We start from the raw sequence: 20,739 nt of genomic DNA, 5'->3' as shown, positions 1-20,739 counted from the left end.
TTGTGGATTTTCTCTTTTGTTCTGGTGATTTGTTTTGTCCTTCTTTTGGATAAGAAGTACTATACTGATTTGATTACTACAGCTTTATAGAAAAATACTGCAAGTAGGTAGTGTGAGTTTTCCAACTATTTTCTTCTTTTCAAAGTTCTTTTTTTTCCCTCTTAATTTCACTTATGCCTACATTTTTGAGTCAACTAATTACTTGCTTTTACTGTTTTGTGCATTTTTCTTGTAAATATTGCAAAATCATATTTTGCAATGTTGTGACTATCCTATATTACATTTTTAAGGTCATCCTATTATGAATAATGCTGGTAGACAACTAGTATTTGTCTCTTTTTGAACATGCTTGAGCATTTTTTGTGTATATATTTTTAGCAGTAGATTTCCCCAAATTATGTGTGGTTCAGGAAAAGATCAACTTTACAGTTTATTTTTGGATGGATATCCATAATATTTGAGCTAACTTACCAGCCATATGTGAAAGATCTTGTTGTTCCTTATTATCTATTAGTTGACCTTGGCACATTTATCAATTTTTCAAGACAAATAGGTAAACATTGTTATCTATATCTGCAGTGGCCTTAAATTCTGTTTCCTCAGATGATCTTGAGTTTCTTTCCTCACGGGTTTATTGGATATATGTTTCTGTCATCTCCAAAATCAATATGTGTGTTCCCCATTATTTAATTGCAATGTCATTTTATGTTCTCACATATGAGGTATCTATTCATGTTTTGCTATTTTCTCCTAATTTCAAAGTTTTGTCCTTTTTATGGATACTCAGTACTCTTTATGTATTATGCTAGTCCTATCAAATAACTTTTCCCCACTTAATTTTTCTTTGAATTGTCTTTTAATAAATAGAAATTATTTTAACAAAGTTAAATTAGCTTAAGTTACTTTGCCCTCATAATTGTTTTTCTGTTTTGTTTCTGTATGTAATTGTAAAATTACATTAATTACATATTTGTATTATTTTATTATTTTCATGGATATAGGGCTTATAGAACATCTTTTGTTAATTTATTTATGCTAGTATTTTGTTTTTCAGTCCTAGGGCTTGAACTGAGGGCCTATGCACTGTCCTTGGACATTTTTTACTCAAGGCTAGTGCTCTGTTACCTGAGCCACAGTGCCACTTCTGGCTTTTTCTGTGTATGTGGTATGGAGGAATCAAACCCATGTCTTCGTCTAGGCTAGGTGAGCACTCTATCACTAGACTACACTCCCAGCCACTAGTATGTTGTTTTGTTTTTGTCAGAATATTATTTGAATTGTTTTCTATCTGTGCTAAATTAATAATGAGTCCATTTTCACTTTAATCCCACTCTTGAGTATAGATTCTGTAATTTTGTAGCAACAGAATTTCAACTCTATGGATCTCAATTTAAAGAATCACTCTGTATATCTTTAATTAAGAATACTGTGTCCGTTGTCGCTTGTCTTACTGTTCCAGGTAAGATCTAGCATCTAGAAAAGTATAACAGTCTAGAAAAGCATCAGTCTTATAAAGTTTAATTGAAACTATAATTGAGGCTTGCCTCATACTGGGTAGGTTAAAAATTACACACTTATCTAGCTATACATTCTAGAAGGATCTTGCATGTGGACCAATTGATTTGCAGGGCCAAAAGCTGCTCTGGTATAAATGTACCAAGAGGATCCATTTCAAAACATTGCTTCCTCTTGCCAAGGGCCGAACAGCCAAGCCAGCTATCTCAGAAGTAACCAGAGAATGCCAGTTCCTCACTCTAAAAATGCAGGCTCTTTTGTTACCATGACATTTCAACACTGTCTCTCCCTTTCTTTCATTCAAATCATGGACATTATTTTTGTTTGTCATTCCGAAGTGACCATGCCAGAAGAAGTTTTTATAGCAGGATAAAAAGTTACAGTTCTCCAGAAAAAAAGAATCAAATTCTTCATGGCAAGTTGTCTTTATGCAGTTGTTGAGGAAAGGAAGATAAATGGCTAAGCTGAATGCTTTATAGCTTTGCTGCTTAAACCCGAACTCTTGGGTGTCGGAGTAGCTGCGTTACTTACTCATTTCATTTACCAAGTATACCTACTGGTTAGTATTTCTCACCTTTCTAAGAGGGAACTTACACTGTTCTCAGTATGTGTAATTAGGTTAAAGCCTCTGGGGATGGGGGCAGAGGAGAGTTAAAAATGAGGCAGGCAGCAGCAGCACATGGTGAAATGAAGCCAGATTTGGGCCAAACAAGACTTACAGAATCCATTTTTTTTTTTTTAATTTCAAACATGAGCCCCAACTGTGACTCTGGTGACCTGAGGACTCTCATCCTTAAATGGCAAACTAAACATTCGTAAAAATTTAATGGCGAGGAAATTAGTACCTTCTTATGTTTCAGACTGTGAAATGGCACCAGGGGAGACGTTCTGTGGCAGGTAAGAGCGTGCCTCTAGATCAAACCTGAAACCTTGGCTTGCCCCGCCCCCCCCCATCCCCAACTGCAATCCCTTCCTGAGCCAGCGGGCCGTCCACTGAGCCATTCTGCCAGGACACCACTGCCAGGATGCCACCAAAAAAAGGTATTTCAAAGTAAAGATCTCTTTGTGGTATTATGTGCCTTCTATAGAGGTATAAGTTTGTTTATTAAATGAAATTCTCAGTATTTGCCTCTTCTTGCAGGACTTTCCTCTTTTCTGCGTCCTCCCAGTTCCTTACCATGGCTAGATTCTTTTGTTTAAGAAATAGAAAAGCATTAAGGTTTCTTATTTGGATGTGTGATGTTTACTATTGACAAATGACCAAATTTATCTTTCATGCATTCAGGGAGACAGTGGGAAAAGAAAATATACTGTGGTTCTACACTTACGCTTTGTAGTTATGACAGGTCATCAGATTAATGCATGTACAGCTTCTTGAAGGGGTTGTGTTTTGATTTAATTTATTCATGACATAAAGCTTTCAGATAAGTTGAGGAAGAAATGAGCTAAGACAAGGAAAGAGAAGAACATAAGTATTGAAATCACATTGTAGAGGTGTTTATGGAAAGTTATGGGAAATGTCATAAAATATATCATTGATTGCTGTGAGTCGCTATTGATTTTTCAATGTCTGGTGTATAATGTGGCATGGTCTGTAGTCATTTTGTGATGTTTGATCTGCTTTAAGTAATATTGAAATACTCCAAAGACAATTTAGTAGAATTTTCAAATAGGAAAACTGTAGACATACATACTTGCCTTTCTAGGCAGTATAGTGGATTCATTTGATCTTTGATTGGAAGATAGAGGCAGAGACTTCATTTAGAGATAATCTATTAAAGCCATCTAGCTTCAGGCCAGTATCTTGGTAATCTGAGTAGTATCCTACTTTATGTGCTCAGTCATGTTATTAACATCTAACATCCGGGGACTCTTAGGAATATCTTTATTAAAGTAAAATTACTGCTTCCAGAAAACAAAGACACATACTTATAAGGCTCTCTGCATCTGCCTCAAGAAGTTTTTGAAAATAGCCCAAAGTTACGCATTCGCTTTTGACAGCATGAAGTTGATTTTCTGTTAATAAGGAGAAGATTCAAGTATTACCTAATATTTCTTGATCAAGGTCCTCAAGTCCTTTATCTATTTAGGTAGTTATGAAATTTTCAGGGTTTAAAAAATATTAAACTTCCACCAGATGTTTTTAGATGTATGATAGAGCCACTGCAACTATCAAAAAAACTATCCATCTCATTAAGTGGGTAAGGATAACACTATTTTTGATTTTGTGGTTTTGGGGATTGAATCTAAGGCCTTACACATGCTAAGCAAGCATTCTACCATGGAGACACAGTCCCAGCTCTAAAATTGCTTATTCTTGCTGATTATTAATGCTATTTTGAAAACAACTAATACCTTGTTGTCTTTACAACAATGCAGTTTAATGTTCAATAAGTTCATTTTGACTATGAATGTCATGTGTGTGATAGCAGAAGAGTCATTAAATTCAGAAAATGAATAAATAATTTACTAACAAAACATAGAATTCGTTGGGCACTGGTGGTTCATGCCTATAATTTTCACCTCTCAGGGGGCTGAAGCCAGCACTAAAGTCTGAGAGATTCTTATCTCCAATTAATCACCAGAAAATGACAATGCCCAGGCCCAGAGTTCAAGATCCACGACCAAAAAAAAATCCATACTAAATCCACTAGCACAACGATGTCCATTGTAGCACTATTTACCATAGCAAAGATATGGAACCAACTCAGATGCCCCTCAGTTGATGAGTGGATCAACAAGATGTGGTATTTGTACAAAATGGAATTATATGCTGCTGTCAGAAAGAATGACATCGCCCCATTTGTTAGGAAATGGAAAGACTTAGAAAAAATCATATTAAGTGAAGTAAGCCAGACTCAAAGGAACTTAGGCACAATGGTTTCCTTCATTTGTCACAATAAGTAGAAACCTTGGGCTCTCCTAGCAGAGATTTGCAATAGAGCAAAACTTAGATACATAAGGCCGTATAGTATGACGCTAAATGAACGGACCTCTAGGATATAGAAACAAAAGCCATATAATGAGTGATTGTTGTCTTTAATGTACTATGTTATCTCTCATCTCTTTTGCTGTCCCTTGGTTATCTCATATTGTTACAGTATCTCACTTTGTTATCTGATATATTGTATATATTTGTATTTGGTTATTTGAAATTGGATATGGAAGGGGGGAAAACAAGATGAGGGATGGGGGTGGGCGGGAGGGAAATGGGGACCAGGACATGAGAAAGGGTATCAATGTGTGTGAATTAATGCGCCTTCTATCTGGCAAATATAATGTAACCCTTCTATTAATTACAATAAAAATACATGAAAAAAAATCCCAAACAAACCAGAATTCTACCACAGAAAGATCACTGTTGACATTTAGGTGTCTTCTAGATATTTTCCATGACATTTACATGATTTATTTAAAGAAAATGGACAAAATGCAATTATATTTCAAAATGTCACATTGCAGCCTGGAAATATATGTTCCATGCAGTTACTGTGTCCACTGAAATAAAGTGAATAAAATAGAGGAAAGTTAATGCATAAATTAATGTAGTTTTCTAGACATTATTGAGGCCTCACAAGGAAGGATAAGAACAATAACAATGCCTCTTTTGATTTACATACTATCTAGTATCATATATATAGCTTTGATTATTTTTTAATTATTTTTTTTTTTTTGTTTTGCTGGTTGTGGAGCCTGAACTCTGGATCTGGGAGCTGTTCCTGAGCTCTTGAGCTGAAGGCTACAACCTTACCCCTTGAGCCACAGTGCCACTTCCAGTTTTCTACTTGTTCATTGGAGATAAGAGTCTCATGACTTTTGTGCTCTGGCTGGCTTTGAACTGCCATCCTCAGATCTCAGTCTCCTGAATAGCTAGGATTATAGATAGGTTACAGGTGTGAGCCACTGGCACCAGCTTTAGCTTTGATTATTGAGTCTTTAGCACATTACAGATTCTAGCTCATGTACAGTGATGTGTCACCATGATAGCTGGAGGTGAACCGTTGGCAAGTGATTTCTTCACATGTCTCTTACCATTTTCAATAAGCTCTGAAGGACTAGAGGAAGTCAGTTGATTAGTACATTGCACAATATTGAAATGCTCCAATGGGACATAAGAAAAAAATATCTGTGCCTGTGGATTGCACATAAAGAAGTGAAGAAAGGCAAGTTATTTCCTTGGATCTTTCTCCTTGCCCATTTCTGTGCCAAGGAGAATCAACACTGCACACAAGTTTTTATACACAGTACCTTTCCTTGGACATTGCTGTAGGATGCCACATATCCCACTCTGCAGTGCAGTATTCCAATGAAGTGTGAAGATGACAGAGAACCACAGAGCTCTGGGATTTCAGGAGGTCAACTCTATTGTGTACTCACTACCTCGAATGCTAGTGAATGATTGGGGATGGGAAGCTGTTGGAGACTTTGGAAGGAAAGGCACATTTGAAGACATTTAAACAGGTTTACACGTGATTCTGACAGACAGGGCTCCAGAAAAGGTATGACTGGTGTATGGGTGAGTTATTTGTTAGAGGTCAGGACAGAAATGATTATTGATTATACTGGTTTTGATGTTGTTATTAGAGTCATGTGACTTCCCTTTTTCCTCCCCTCTTTTCATCTTTGAGGGTCATACTCAGAGTCTTGTGCATGCTAGGAACACAGTCTTCCACTGACGGACATCTGTGGTGTTCAAGTGGCTTCCTAGAAAGTACATTGAATGACAGGAAAGGGGACCAATAATAACATGCCTGGTGATGTCAGCATTTTGTGGCAGGTAGAAGAATATTAACTTACAGGGAAAACAGAAGGGTTAGGTCAGAAGGATGAGAGGAGACCCTGGAGAGAAGAGACTCTCGGAAGCTAAGACAGTTTCCAGAGGGAAGGATGGGCAGTCACTGAAGATCTTCAGTATATTGTGAAGTAAAACCTTGTAATGCAGATGAATTATGGGACATTTGTGAAAAAATGAGCAATTCCAAATAGCAGTTTAATGTGTAACCATATTACATGCTTTCTCTTTCATTTGATATAACTTGAAACCAATTAACAAACTATTAACTCTTTATAGTTGCCCCCTTAATCATATTTTCAGCCCCTTTTGCTTTTATTGTTTCTCAAATAAAGTCTCATGTTTATTCTCAGGCTAGCCTGAACTGTGATTCTTTTCATACGTTCTATAGTAGCTGAGACAGCAGGCATATGACACCCAAAGTGACTTTTCAATGGTTGAGATTGAGTCTCATGTGCTTCTACCCAGGCTGGCCTCTCAGTCTCTACTTTCTGAATGCCTAGCATCCCAGAGCCCAGGCTAGTTTTTTGAACTTTACTTGCCTATCAAATTTAAAATAATTTTGATAATAATTTCCTTACTTTTTTCTATCTCCCCTCTTGGGTTACAAATAAAAAACAACAGCTTGGGATTCATCCTATGCTTGTGAAAATTGGTTAAAGCTTAGTGTGAGCTAGTATAGAGCAAGGCTAACTCGGTTTAGTCAAAAAAATTTAAAACTTTCTAAGGACTATAAACAAGGTCTATGATTAGAATTTTCATTTGAGTAGTGAACAGACTAAACTTTTCCCGAACCTTCTGAATTCCAGGAATTGTTGTGTCCTAAACGCTGATTGTTTCCTGGCTTCTGTGATCACCACACTTGGATGTACATAGCAATGATCAAATCAAATATGAAAGACTTCAAAGATATCCAGATCCCTCCTTTCTAGTATTCTATCCTCCAAATTGTAGCTGTTTGGGACTCAACTGATGTCAGAACTATGTTTCCTCAATGCAAACCGCTACCTCACTCCATGCAGAAACCCAAAATATGTACCTCAGAGGCAAGAGCATATTGGAAAGAACCCCATAGTAAGTCAGGCCGACCTAAGCTGTCTGACAATATTGGGTGAGGGAAAAAAAGGTCAAAATACAGACAGTAGAAAAACAGGTCCTCAATTAGGACAGAGACAGGAAGGCCGGTTCTTTTCTCCTACAGAAACAGGCATGTTGGATCTGAGTCTTGGTGCCAAAAAATACTTTACCGTAGAGTCCATTGAGCTCAGTCACTGGATCCAGGAAAAGAATTCAGAGAGCTGGGGTGGGGGGAGATGTGGGCAGGGGGAAGTGCCTGTGTGCATGTGAGAGAAGAAGAGTCAATGATTAGAAAGTTTCTTGGAAAAAGGATGTAACTTTTTAGACTGAAAGAGGGTCATCCATTGGGAGAAAATAACCTATAAGGGAAGTCTTTAATCACATAGCCAAAACCCACAATTCTGCATATTCTCTTCTGTTCATGCTCTGCTCTTAGCTATGATATCTGTTTGCAATTGCCAGGTCTTAATTACAGATGGCTTGCAGGTTCCTAATCATTGCTTTCGTAATGATCAAATGTGGCTCTAACTAATTTTCTGCTCCTAAAACTTCATGTGTTCCTTATTCCTCATGTTTGTTCTTTCTCCTTGAAAGAAGGATATTCTGCACACTGTGCAGGCTGATGATTTTGTCTGTTTTAGCATTCCTGTCCTCATCTGCTTATTGAAGTCGAGACTGAAAAATCTATCTCTGATTTATGTAGTAGCATGACATTTTCTGGGTAATGAGCATATATCTCATCAATAGTAGCTGTATTTTTTGTTGATATTGTTGCTTTTAATCCTTTACTCTATGGGCAATATTATATACAATTTACACTCATAATTAGCCCAAGGTTTTGTTCACTTTTAATGATTTTGTGAAATAGAAATTTCTAACACAGGTATGCTTCCATCTCTCCAGACTTCCCAGATTGTACTCAGGTCAGTTCCTGTTCTTAAACATCAGGGTTTTGAGAGACAAATCCAAGTGAAACACGATTTTCTTCCTCAAGGCTCAAAGGACAAAAATCTTTCTTTCTATTTCTGTTCCAAGTTCCCAAATATAGAAACATTTTTTCTTTCTAGAGAGTATCTGAGTTTCTTTGGGTTTTCCACATATAACTTTGCACACAAAGGCCTATTGTTAATGTGAGTAGAATAAACTTCCACTAAATTCTCAGAAAAAATAAATATATACTAGTTCTTATTTTCATGTCAATATGGATATACATGGTTGTTCTTGCAATAATATCTCGTGGACACGAGGCAATTATGTTTATGAATCCTGGTCAGAAATATCAAGTAGCTAAGACCTGGGCTCTCCTACCTTGATTTTTCCTTCCTTCCTTCTCTTCCTTTTTCCCTATAATTTATTGTTTCCCTTAAGTTTTGTTTTGTTTCTTTATTTATTTTTAAACTTTTGGCAGCACTGGGGTTTGAGCTTAGGTCCTGGCATTTGCTAGGCTCATACTCAAGCCATATCATCAGTCTTTTTTTCATTTTAGTCATTTTTCTTTGTTGTTGTTGTAAGGTGTTCCACCTTTGGCTCTTCTACCTAAGCATACTGCATAGCTGAGATTATGGGTTTGGGTCACCATACTAAGCTTGGTTAAAATGGGGTCCACCTAACATTTTATCAGAGCTGGCCTCAAATTGAAGTCCTCAAACTGAATCTCTGATTCTCATGTAACTAGGGTTACAGATGTGGGTCTCTGAGCCTGGCTTGTATTCTGTTTTTGTGTGATGCTTTTACATGTGCCTTTTTGTCTTCTTTGTCAGTTGTAGGGCTTGAACCCAGGGCCTGGATGCTTTCTCTAAGCTTTTTCACGCAGGGCTGCTGCTGTACCATTTTGAGCCACTGCTTTATTTCTGCTTTTGTTTGCTTATTTGTTTGTTTTTCAGTTCTGGGGCTTGCATGAAAAGGGTCTAGGCACTGTCTTTGAGCTTTCTCAAGGCTAGCACTCTACCACTTGAGCCACAGCACTTCCAGCCTTTTCTTTGTATGTGGTAGTGAGGAATCAAACCAAAGGCTTTGTGCATGCTAGACTTGACAATGAGGCCACACTCCCAGCACCATTTACTTTGATTTTTAGGTGGTTAATTGGGAATAAGAGTCTCTTTGACTTTCCTGCCAGAGCTGGCTTTGAACCACAATTCTTAGATCGCAGGATCCTGAGTAGCTAGGTTTGCAAGCATGAGCCACCAACACCTAGCTATGTTTTATGTTTTGATAATAGTGTTTAAAGGGTTTTTTTTTGTTTTAAATTATACATGATTACTGATTTATGTTGTATACTTAAAAATTACTTATTTATGCCATATATTTTCTTCTCTCTAAGAGAAGGAAAAAATTGTAGCAACAAGTTAATTGTTAACAACTTAATCATAAAATGTTTATCATCGTGACTCCTCCACAAACATCAGAATAAATCATTAAATCTCTGGAAAAGTAAGGGTATGGCTAGTCTTTTATGATATATTTTCCCATTGTTCACAAATAATTGAACTTTCTGAATGGATGTTCAGTTATATAAACAGCATGCATGATAGATAAGGTGATCCTGGATTTTATGACATAATTTATAGTCAACGTCCTGGGACTTACTCTCAAGTGCCCTAAGAAGCATATAAGGAGATATTTCTAGTTTCTGAGTCTTCACTCCTCATCCTTAGCTTCTGATTGAATTTTGTGTTAGAAATAAAGGTTGGCTTTGCATCTGTATCCCCCCATTAGTTTGGTGGAAAAGAAGAAGTGAAGGAAGAAGTTCTATTTTTAGATCAAGTTACTTATTAGGCAGATGGCTATGGAAAATGGTGTAAAGGTGGAATATCACATTGGTTCTCTAGCATTGGATGTAGATACCCTGGGATGAATGGACAGAGGTAGCTACACACTGAAATAAACCATAGCTAGTTCCTCTTTAGAGGTTCACAAGTCTGCAACTGGTGACTCAGCTGTTGTCAGGAGATCTGGAAGTTACGCTAGACACCGTGTTGTCACTTTAGTTTACAAACTTACAGGTATATCTGCTAAGACTGTATTTGATATGTCCTGTTAAAAGAAAATCTGTTTAGCCTTTTGCTTTCCATTGGAGTGAGGGTACAAGATGCTTGTGTGCCATCGGTGCCAGCTGCAAGGGGGAAAAACCATTCCACCTTTGCTTTCACTAAGAGTGGGGGTGACCCACATAGCAGTTTTTGGAAGTGAGGAACATGACTTGCTATTCCCTGACGTGGTTCTGCCCCAGAGTCCTGTGGTTGAAATGCCTCTAAATAGAGGAAATTTGGGTGATATAAAAAAAGCAAAGCTGCCAGACTACACAAATGCCGCAATAAGAAGTCAGCAAATTAAAATATGTGGAATTTTAAGGGGGAAGATTTGTGAGAGCTACAATAAAAAAGAGCTTTGATAGAAAGAAGCAGGAGAGAAATACTGACATGCATAGACCTTCTTTCTCTAAGGATTTTAGGCAAGCAACCTTCAGAAGCACTTGCAGTCTAGTCCAGCAATCTCTGCTCTGTCCACTGATGAACTCTGCCCTTCCTTCCTGTGCCTTTCCTCTTGGGAAAGTTTCCGATGGTAATCTACAGTGCCAATGCTCAGGAGAAAATAGGGTAAATGTAAGCCTAGACTGGAAATTGCTATGTAATATCTGTATTTTTTTCATTTGTTAATTGCTTTATCACTGATTCATTTACTCATTCATGATGTAAATATTTACTGAGTGTTCACTACTGGTCAGGAACTAGCATAAAAATCAACACCCAGTGGCTCCAAGTTTTTACTATAACATCTGAAATTTTGAAACTACTGTAGGGATCACTCCTGTAATCGTAGCTACAGAGAAGGCTAGGTTGTGTGTAATGAGGTTTGAAGCTAGCTGAAGCAAAAAAAAAAAAAAAAAGCCCACAAGATTCTTAGCTCCAATTAATCACCAATGAACCGGAAGTAGAAGTGTGGTCCAAATGATAGAATACTGGTCTTAATTGTAACAAGCTAATGCATGGTGCAAAAGCTCTGAAGCCCCTGTGCTGGCACATATATATTCATTTCCCCACCCCTAGAAAATCTGGAAGGCATAAGCATAGCTAACTACTTTCTGAATAAGACTACAAAAGCTCAGCAAATGAGAAAAACAATGATTAAGTGGCACTGTATTCGATTAATATATTCTTCCACATAAAGATAAACAAATTATCAAAATTAAATGGCAATCCACAGAATAGAAAAAATTTAATATATTAATATCTAAAAGATACAAATAGGTAAAACACATATAGGTAAGCAGCTAAAGAGCAAATAGTACAATTTTTATTGGGTAAACTGGATAAACAGTTTGCATAAGAAGAAATATAGAAGTCTAATAAGTACATAAAGAAATGCTTAATGTCCTAACCATAAAAGAAATAAAAATTAAAACTATACTAACATTCCATTTCACCTGAATCAGAATGGCAATCACTATCTATCTATCTATCTATCTATCTATCTATAATCTATCTATACATATATACATGTATATGTACATATGTATATATATATACATATGTTTGTTTGGTTCTTAGGTGATATATGTATATATATATATATATTTCTAGCTAGATTGTGACATTTCATAATGAAGGGAAAATACCTTATAGTTGCCAAAATTCATTATATAAGTGTACTGGTGTTTTCTGAATACCAGTCAGTATCATATACACTTAATCTAATCTATTTAATCATCACAATACTCTCATTAGATAATTATTTTCAGGACTTACTGAAATGGAAGTTGGTACTCAGAAGATGGAATGTTGTTTATGGTCAGTTTTTGAAGTGTGGAGCCATTTTTGAAGAAAAATCTGATTCTGATAAGATGCTGATGCTCTATAAATTCCTGCATAAGTTGATAAAGTGATCTTAGAATTTATATTAAAATGTAAAGCATCTACAGGATGCCAATAATCTTTGAGGAAAAAAAGCAAGTTTGGAAGACTTGCCCTCAAGTTTAATTGTAAAACAGCAATAATCCGTATAATATGAAACTGACAAAATGACAGACACAGAAAGAGTTTTGAGGTCATGAGAGTCGTGTTTCTTGAAAGGAGGTGATAGACATTGTTTTTCAGCCACTAGGATATTATTCAAAGTAGTGGTTCCCAAAGAAATACTAGCAACATTAGCATGCTTTGAAAGCATTTCAGAAAAGACAATTAATTAACTGGGCCCATTCCAGATCTACTAAACTAGCTTCTCTGTCGATGAGAACCAGGCAGCCTTGTGCTCACATCTCCAGGTAACAGTGATGAATTTTCAGTTTTGGAAAGTATTGTCTTTGCTTGTCTCTGACAGAAATCCTCCAAGATTTGAGACAGGAGAACTGGTATGGAGATAGTGGTAGAATCCATACCACAGAATAAAGAGGCAAGCTGATGGCCTTTGTCCGTGGTAAGCATTATCTTATACTATTCATGCTGCCAAGCTAAGTTGATGAATAAGAAATAAATGAATCTCATATTTACTCATCAGGGTATTGGTGATGGTTTTGCTTCAAGTTGAGCACAAAACTTTTACCAAGGAAATATATTGGCACTACATGTTGTTTAGTACTAACTTACTGTAAAAAGAAGCTTGTGAGGAATGGTGCAGTGATGAAAAGTAGTTCATGATTCTGAAATCTTTCACTGTATCTTAAAGTTCTCTTTCTAACACACATGCATACACACACGTGCACATACACACACACACAGGCACATCTATGCATACATAACTCATAGTAAGATTTCATGAGTAATGAGACAGGATGTGGAAGTACATCTTGCAAAGGAAAGTTGGGGATTAACTTTTTTTTTTTTTTTTTTGCCAGTCCTGGGCTTGAGCTCAGGGCCTGAGCATTGTCCTTGGACTTTCTCAAGGCTAAACCTCTACCACTTGAGCCTCAGCACCACTTCCGGCTTTTTTTTTTTTTATGTATGTGGTACCGAGGAATCGAACCCAGGTCTTTGTGCATGCTAGGCAAGCACTTTAACCACTAGGCCAAACTCCTGGCCCCTAACTTTATGGGAGTTAAACTCTGGGCCTGGGCACTCTCCCTGAGCTTTTCAGCTCAAGGCTACTGCCCTACACTGTGAGCCACAGTGCTACTTCTGGTTTTTTTGCAGTTAATTGGAGATAAGAATCGCAAGGAATTTAGTGCCTAGGCTGGTTTTAAACCATGATCCTCAGCTCTCAGCCTCCTGAGTAGCTAGGATTACAGATGTGAGCCCCTGTGCCCAGCTGAGTTGGGAGTTCTCTTGGTGAGCTTGTCATAGGTAATTTTTCTCTACCCTCTCTGAGAAGTCACATGACATAAGCTGTAATGTAGCTCTCCCCACTGCTATTGCTTTGCTTTCTTAATACTAGCTAGCCTCAGGATTACTTGTAAGATGTAAATATAATAGTAAAGATGTGCAATGTCCATAGTCCAGTGTTTGATACAGGACAAAGTTTGTAAGACTCTATGAATGCTGTTCAAATGCTTTAATACATTCTAGACACAAATTTTGGCCTCTTGCATCTAAAATTTTAGGAAGGTAAGAAAAGCATCCCTATTATATTTTACTGTATAATGTCTTTGACTCTTTGAGTAGGAGAATTGTCACAATATTTATTATAATACTTGGCCTGAGACAAAGGGTCAGTTCACCCAAAGGTAAATACTAGGAATAAAATTACCCCCAATTCTGGGCTGGGGGTTTGGCCTAGTGCTAGAGTGCTTGCCTAGCATGCACGAAGACCTGGGTTCAAATCCTGGGTATCGCATACATAGAAAAAATGCCAAAAGGGGTGCTGTGGCTCAAATGGTAGAGCTCTAGCCTTGAGAAAAAACAAGGACGAAGCTCAGGCTCTGAGCCTAAGCCCAGGACTGGCAAAAAAAATTACCTCCAATTCTGTGTTTCTGCCTTAAGACTTTATCCTATATTTCTTTGGTGGAGTTTTTTCAAATTATCTTTTGTATATTGTTTCAATTATATGTCTCTAATTCTAAGTAATCTTAGAGGGATTGATTTTCTGTATTAGCCAGAAGTCACCAGAGAAAAAGAAATAGTAGAATTTATAAGCATATAAATAATTGATATCACATCAAACATTCCCTGATGGAGAATAAGAAAAAAAATCCCTAAATATTCATTCCCAAGTACTAAAAAGTAGGGGATCTACCAATATGATGTCCAGTCAGAATCCTAAGGCAGGAGAAAATCAATGTACAAGCTCACGGACCTGAACACCCTTTTATTCTAGTTCATCTTTTTATTCTAGTCAGGCCTTCAAGGTATTAGATTATATTCATCTGAAATATGGATACTCATTCTAAGTAATGCCTTCTTGGCATCTTGTTAGAAGTTTACAAAAGCTAGAGGCCTTCTGGGAACTCTAGAATTTACAGAGTACATTCTTCAGGTTGCAAATAGGTCATGAGTTATTGGGCTCCAGGAAGCTCATGCTACCCCTAGATAATTGGGGTTCTGACTGCCCTTTATTATTCCCCTGGATTACTGGATGTATCTATATATAACATTTTTATTAGGAATAAGTATTCTCATCTAGCTTGCTTTGTTTAATGTATAGTATTTTTGTTAAGGCTTCATCTCCACCCTAACATGTGGTATTTGCCCTTAAAAGCTTTGTGCAAGAGACACTCAAAGCTGCAATTCTTTGAGACACGAGTTCACCTGCAGTCACTGGCTTTCCAATAAAGACTCCCCATTCGACCTCTTAAATTGTAAGATATGACCCCCATATCTTACTGATTGAATTTCCATACGACAGGTTCACATTGGGAAGGGAATATCGTCATTCTATCAAGTCAAGTGATAATTTTGCTGAAACAATGACACAACACAATATTTAAACAGTGGGCATCCTGTGGCCCAGTCAAATTAACACACAAAATTAACTTATTTTTATGAAATCATGCGTTTTTTGTAATAGTGAACACTGAGCCCTGCTAAATTATCCTTAGAATAAAGCCCAGACATAGCAATCAATTATTACTAGCCCATATTTGTATCCATTCTGCCTGCAATCAATACTGATAGAAAATATTGAGATTGCTTTTTTCCACAATAATTTGCTCTAGAAATAGTCTGTTGGTCTCTCTCTCTCTCCCCCTCCCTCCTCTTCCCTCCCTCCCTCCCTCCCCACCTCTCTCTTTTTCATGCTCTTTCTCTATTTTTTTTTTTACCAGTCCTTGGCTTGAACTCAGGGCCTGAGCACTGTCCTTGGGCTTACTCAAGCCTAGAGCTCTACCAGTTGAGCCACAGCACAACTTCCAGCTTTTCTATGTAAGTGGTATCGAGGAATTGAACCCAAGTCTTAATTCATGCTGGGCAAGGACTCTACCAATAGGCCAAAGTCTCGGCCCCATCTCTAATGTAATTTTTTGGATTAAATTTCACTTGAGAATCCTTTAAGTTCTACTGTGGTAAAGACCCTTGAGAAGCTGCTAAAATGAATAGAATCTGCAGAATACATGCGACATTTAGTTTTTCTCAGCCTTTTGCTATTATAGAGAATGAAGTTCTTGGCAGGAAGCTAAATTGGGGTCCAGATATATGTTCTACCTATTTTAGAATCACTGTGAAATGAGAAGTTTCCATTCATTATTGTTGGTTTTATAACAAAGATGTCACAACTTTGGAGGGAATATTTTTACCATGGCTGTACCTGAGCCAGCATAGCATGAAAACAACTGTTGGTGGATATAGAAGATAGATTTTAATTGTGGTTTTGCTGCACACTAGTTATATAACTTCTGGCAAATCTTTTGGCCTTTGTCAAAACCTTCTACTGCTTTGGCTGATAGAAGAGTGCGGTTGAACTAGTGTTTATTGTTCTCAGTAGTAGAGCTCTTCAAGCACAGATAAATCTTGACTATGAATCCAATTGGTTTATCCATTTCCACTTTGAAGACAGGTGTCCCATCTTCATATATATTGAATTATATTGTCTAAAAACATTGGTTTGGGAGTTGATACTCATGCTTGTGAGTCTGAATTCTGGTTAAGTCACTCTCTTGTTGCATAAATGTCAGTAAGCCAAATAACTATTTGAAACCTCAGATTTCTCACCCATATATAGTGGTGGTGGTAAGTTGTCCTTCCTGCTGTTTTTACTACTTGTCAGAAAGAAATATCTCATAAGTTTGACGAAAGGACACATTCAAACCCTGTATTTTCTTTTCTCTTTCCCGCCTCAGTCTTCAGTTAAGGACTTTCCTAACCACCAGGCCCATTTCTACCCTGCTCCCACATGCTTTTGTTTTCAGAAGATGCTGATTAACATTTACTAATGTATGCTAATGAGAATTAATTACTATTTCTGATAAGAAGCAGAACTACAAAGGAAGGGTAAAGATCCAAGCAGAGTTCATCTCGCCTTTCCAAGCCTCTGTGCTTCTGGAACAATTCTTTGCATTCACCGATCTCACAATTCTCCAGTGTTTTATTTGTGTGTTAAATTTTGTTTGTTTATCTCTCCATCTGATGACCATTCTTCTCTATCTCTTGGAGCTACACAGATATGCTAAGAAGAGAGCAGAAAGATTCCTTTGTGTTTTCAGTCATCTGAGGACATGTACAGAACAGCTAAGGGGTTCTGCACATTTGTGTTTTCATCCCGTTCTTATTTTGGTATCCTATTACTATAAAAGGTTTTAGCCAGGAAAACTCACAAGGGAACGTATTTGCATTTCACCACACTTATTTACAGTGGTTGTCTTTTACAGAGGTAATTGCAATGTGAAAGTACACCCTCTGAATAGTTATTAGGACAATGCATTCCTTCCCCCACCACCAATAATGTAAATGTGAAGAAAAAGCTCCACTCACCACTTACTAAATCTGTAGCCACAGATGATTCTGACTCTATTTGTTTATTGAATATGTATCATTTAAAAGAGGGAAAAAAGCCCAACTGTCCAAACCACATAGAAAAAAATAAGCTGGTTTTGTTCTTTGTGTGGATGGATGGTGTCACAAAATAACTAATTGCAGTTCCTTACAAATACTCCAGCCTGTAATTCTCCAGGCGAAGAAGTGTGTCTCAGCATTTCATGTTTGTTCTTCTAGCTCATGGGTGGGAGAATCTGGAAGCATACCAACTACTCACTTTGCTCAGCCTGGGTTTAATTATAATTTCTTGAATAATAAAAGCCAGAGGACAAGTGAATGCATGGTTATGGGTATTCCCAGTGTATACAGACATAAAAATTATTTTCATCCTAAAAGAAAAGAGGCAATTTTTATTTTGAGTGGGGTTTCTTCTTTTTCTTCTTGTTAGAGCTACCAATCCTTTGTTTGCAACCTCACACACACAAGAAAATGTGTTTCTCCACAGACTTTATTCTGTTCCAGCTGGCAGCTATAATATCTTATATTGTGTTTTTAATGAAACAATCAGCAGCCGCTATTTATTGTCTATTTCTTGCGTGTGTGGGGAGCTCAAAAATGAGCATAATCTAGAAGGAGAAACCATTGGACTGTAACTATTATTGCAATAATTATTTGGTCTTTTTTGGGAGGTTGAGGGTTGAGTCTTCCCACAAGCCAAAATTATTATTCTCTTTATAATCTGAAATACACATAAATACAAATAATATAAATTTACATTTAAAATGATAAATAAGTATTTACTATCTCCAAGACATTACAATGTTTGAAAAATATGCACTTTGGGTTTGGGGATTTTTTTGTGTGTGTTGGGGTGGGGAGACATATGTTATGCAGGTTTCCTTTGGGGTATTTTGGTTTTTCCCTAACAGTATGTGTGGCCCACAGCTTTCTCAGAGTTTAGAAAGATGAGTGAGATATTGGGCCATGCAGAAAGAACTTCACTCTATGGCCATCAAATTAAATCTTCATCTGAGCTACTTTAAGTTATATTGATCTCATTCCACATTTCCCACACTTGAGAAATTTTAACACGTCTTGTAGTTTCCAACTTTATTAAGGTATTTGGGTGACAGAAAATCAATGAATGATTCCCTTTGCTCATTTCTTCCAATGCTACCATGCTAAATTCTGTCCTTTGGATGAGTTCAAACTATCAAAAATGATTGCCATGCGCATCTTTCGTCCTTACCTAAAAGCATTATAAAGAAGAAGAGTGACTTGAGACCGGATCACTAGGCCAAACTCACAGTCCCTCATTTTTCCTGCTTTTACCCACCCTAATATTTTAGTATCATATATTTGAAATGGAATACAGTGGTCCTAATATAAGCAAAGATGTGTTCTTAAGTTGCTCAGTCCCTTAATAAAGTCTCAGTCAGATAAGGAACAAGAACAACAAAACAGAATTGAGATAAAAATGCTGTCTCATTTGCGTTGTCCATGTACTATTAAGGAGAGTTCATTCAATAATATTTATCATCAGTTTCTCACCATTCTGGTTCTTTCTTCCAGAATGCAAGAACATTCTCAGTACCAAAATTTCAGTCCTTGCCACTGTTGCCTTAGCAGCCTGTGGCACATCTATGATGCACAACACTTACTTTTTCATGGTGTCTTATTTCCTTCTGCCTCATCCATTGCTCATTTGTAGCCTCTCCAGTTGCTTCTCCTTCTCTGTGTCCTTTTACCTTTGGGATGTCCATTTGCTGTTTCATGTTTGTTTACCGAACAAATTTTCTTGGTAATCTTACTCAGTCTTTTGGCTTAAAGATCAACTATATGAAAATAATCCAGATTTGTATTATTGTAAGGTAAATCCATTTGGCAAGATACAGAGAAGCCACGTTTTTAGATTGTAGGAGCTGGCATTTGCGGTACTCTGTCACAAAGACCTATAGCCCCTTGTATACACTTAACGTAGTTAGAAAACAGCCATGAAAGCAGAAGAGGAAAGAATGAGCAGAAAAGCAATAACAACAAGCCAGATCAACCCCAAGGGAGAACTGAAGTGGGACTCCATGTAGACTGGAGGAGAGCCAGGAGATAGGACACAGCACATGAGACCTGGTACCATGCCTGGTGTGACCCTAAATTAAGGTCAGGTCAGAGGGCAGGGCCACAAGGAACTTGAGAGTCTTCCAAGTTCAAGGCACAGGACTGATAGTTCCAGTAACTTATCATCCAAGATCTGGCCTCTGCCTCTAGGACTTCAGACATGCCAATTAGCTGGAAGGTGAGACTGCTCCTTCCTCCACAAAGAAGACTAGATGGTACCAGTTAAACATAATTCCTTATTTACCACATGGCCAAGATGGTGCTGGTTAGATCTAGCGCCCCCACTCCATTATTTCCATCTTAAACCTTTCTATAAACTCCAGGTTCATAGAAACTGCCTATAGGATCTAAGGCAAATACTTGAATCTCAAAACTCACTGTTAGGAAGTCACATTTTCATGATCTCATCAGACTCCTTAATAGACAAGTGTATTTTATTTAATAGAAACTACAAACTCCTACCCCAGGCATTTGTTTCTGTATCATTTTTCTGGCACACATAAGTGTTAATTGAATAAATGAGACTTCAGTTTCCAAACTATAAGTCTGGTGTCATACACATTGATTTCAAGCGCTACATGTGGGTCAGAGGACTAGGTTGTGTCATTCAACTTTTTTTTTTTTTTTTGCTATGGAGGATTCCGTTTATTTTACTTTTTTCATATATTTTTATTGTAATTAATAGAAGGGTTACATTATATTCACCAGAAAGGGTATCATTCAACTTTTTTTTAGCCACTTGGTGATAGAGATTCTGAAGAAGCATAAAGGACTTTTAGCACTAGGGGTTAAATAAGAAATCCCAGAACAACATCTGCTTTTCTGAACAATTCCCATGCCTCTGAAATGTGATGTTTTGATGCTGTTTCCTTTTATGGTTCTTAATTACCAGATTTGTTTGCATGAAATAAGAAGTTGCGTTGCCTAGGAGTTCATCTGCTCAATTGCATAGTCTACTTTTAAGTATGCATGCTTCAATGCAGTTTTGTTTGTCACTGCCAACATTTTGACAGATCTTTATATCCTGTCCTTTTACTATCCTCTTACTATTCCTATGAGAGAAGGCTTATTTTTAAAGTAGAAAATAATAGTCTTTAGGAAACAGCCAGACCAAGGAGGAGGGTCATATAATTAAGACTCAGCAAAGATCAGTACAAGAAGGGATGGTGGTGGGCCATTGGAAGATTATCTGGGAAAGGAAAGACAGACGCATTATTTAAGTGTTCTGATTTTTTTCTTTGCCTATTTCTATGCAAAGCCTATTGTCCAGGAGAAGTTTCGTAGCTTGATTCTTACCATAGCTTTGAGTTGGAAGTAATGCAGACTAAGGCTGATAATGACATTTCAGGGGAAGTATTGCTTCATTAAAATCAAGTGAGGACTGAGGATTTTGATGGAGACTTA

The 20,739-nt window shown here is 37.2% G+C and overlaps 1 protein-coding gene across 1 annotated transcript in view; it reads left to right on the top strand.

The window, feature by feature from the left end:
- The first annotated feature begins 2,484 nt into the window (after positions 1–2,484).
- The window catches only part of Tmc1 (transmembrane channel like 1), a 152,464-nt gene continuing 134,209 nt past the window's right edge, over positions 2,485–20,739 (top strand). The window contains exon 1 of the mRNA XM_090329065.1: positions 2,485–2,556. Within this exon, the coding sequence (XP_090185191.1) occupies positions 2,541–2,556 (16 nt within the window). The 5' untranslated portion in view covers positions 2,485–2,540. The remainder of the gene's footprint in view (positions 2,557–20,739) is intronic.

This window comes from Megascapheus bottae, chromosome 3 (assembly GCF_031878675.1).
Source record: "Megascapheus bottae isolate mThoBot1 chromosome 3, mThoBot2.hap1, whole genome shotgun sequence".
Classification (NCBI taxonomy): domain Eukaryota; kingdom Metazoa; phylum Chordata; class Mammalia; order Rodentia; family Geomyidae; genus Megascapheus; species Megascapheus bottae.
Note: the sequence above shows the minus strand (reverse complement) of the source record. Positions and strands in the feature narration are given on the sequence as shown.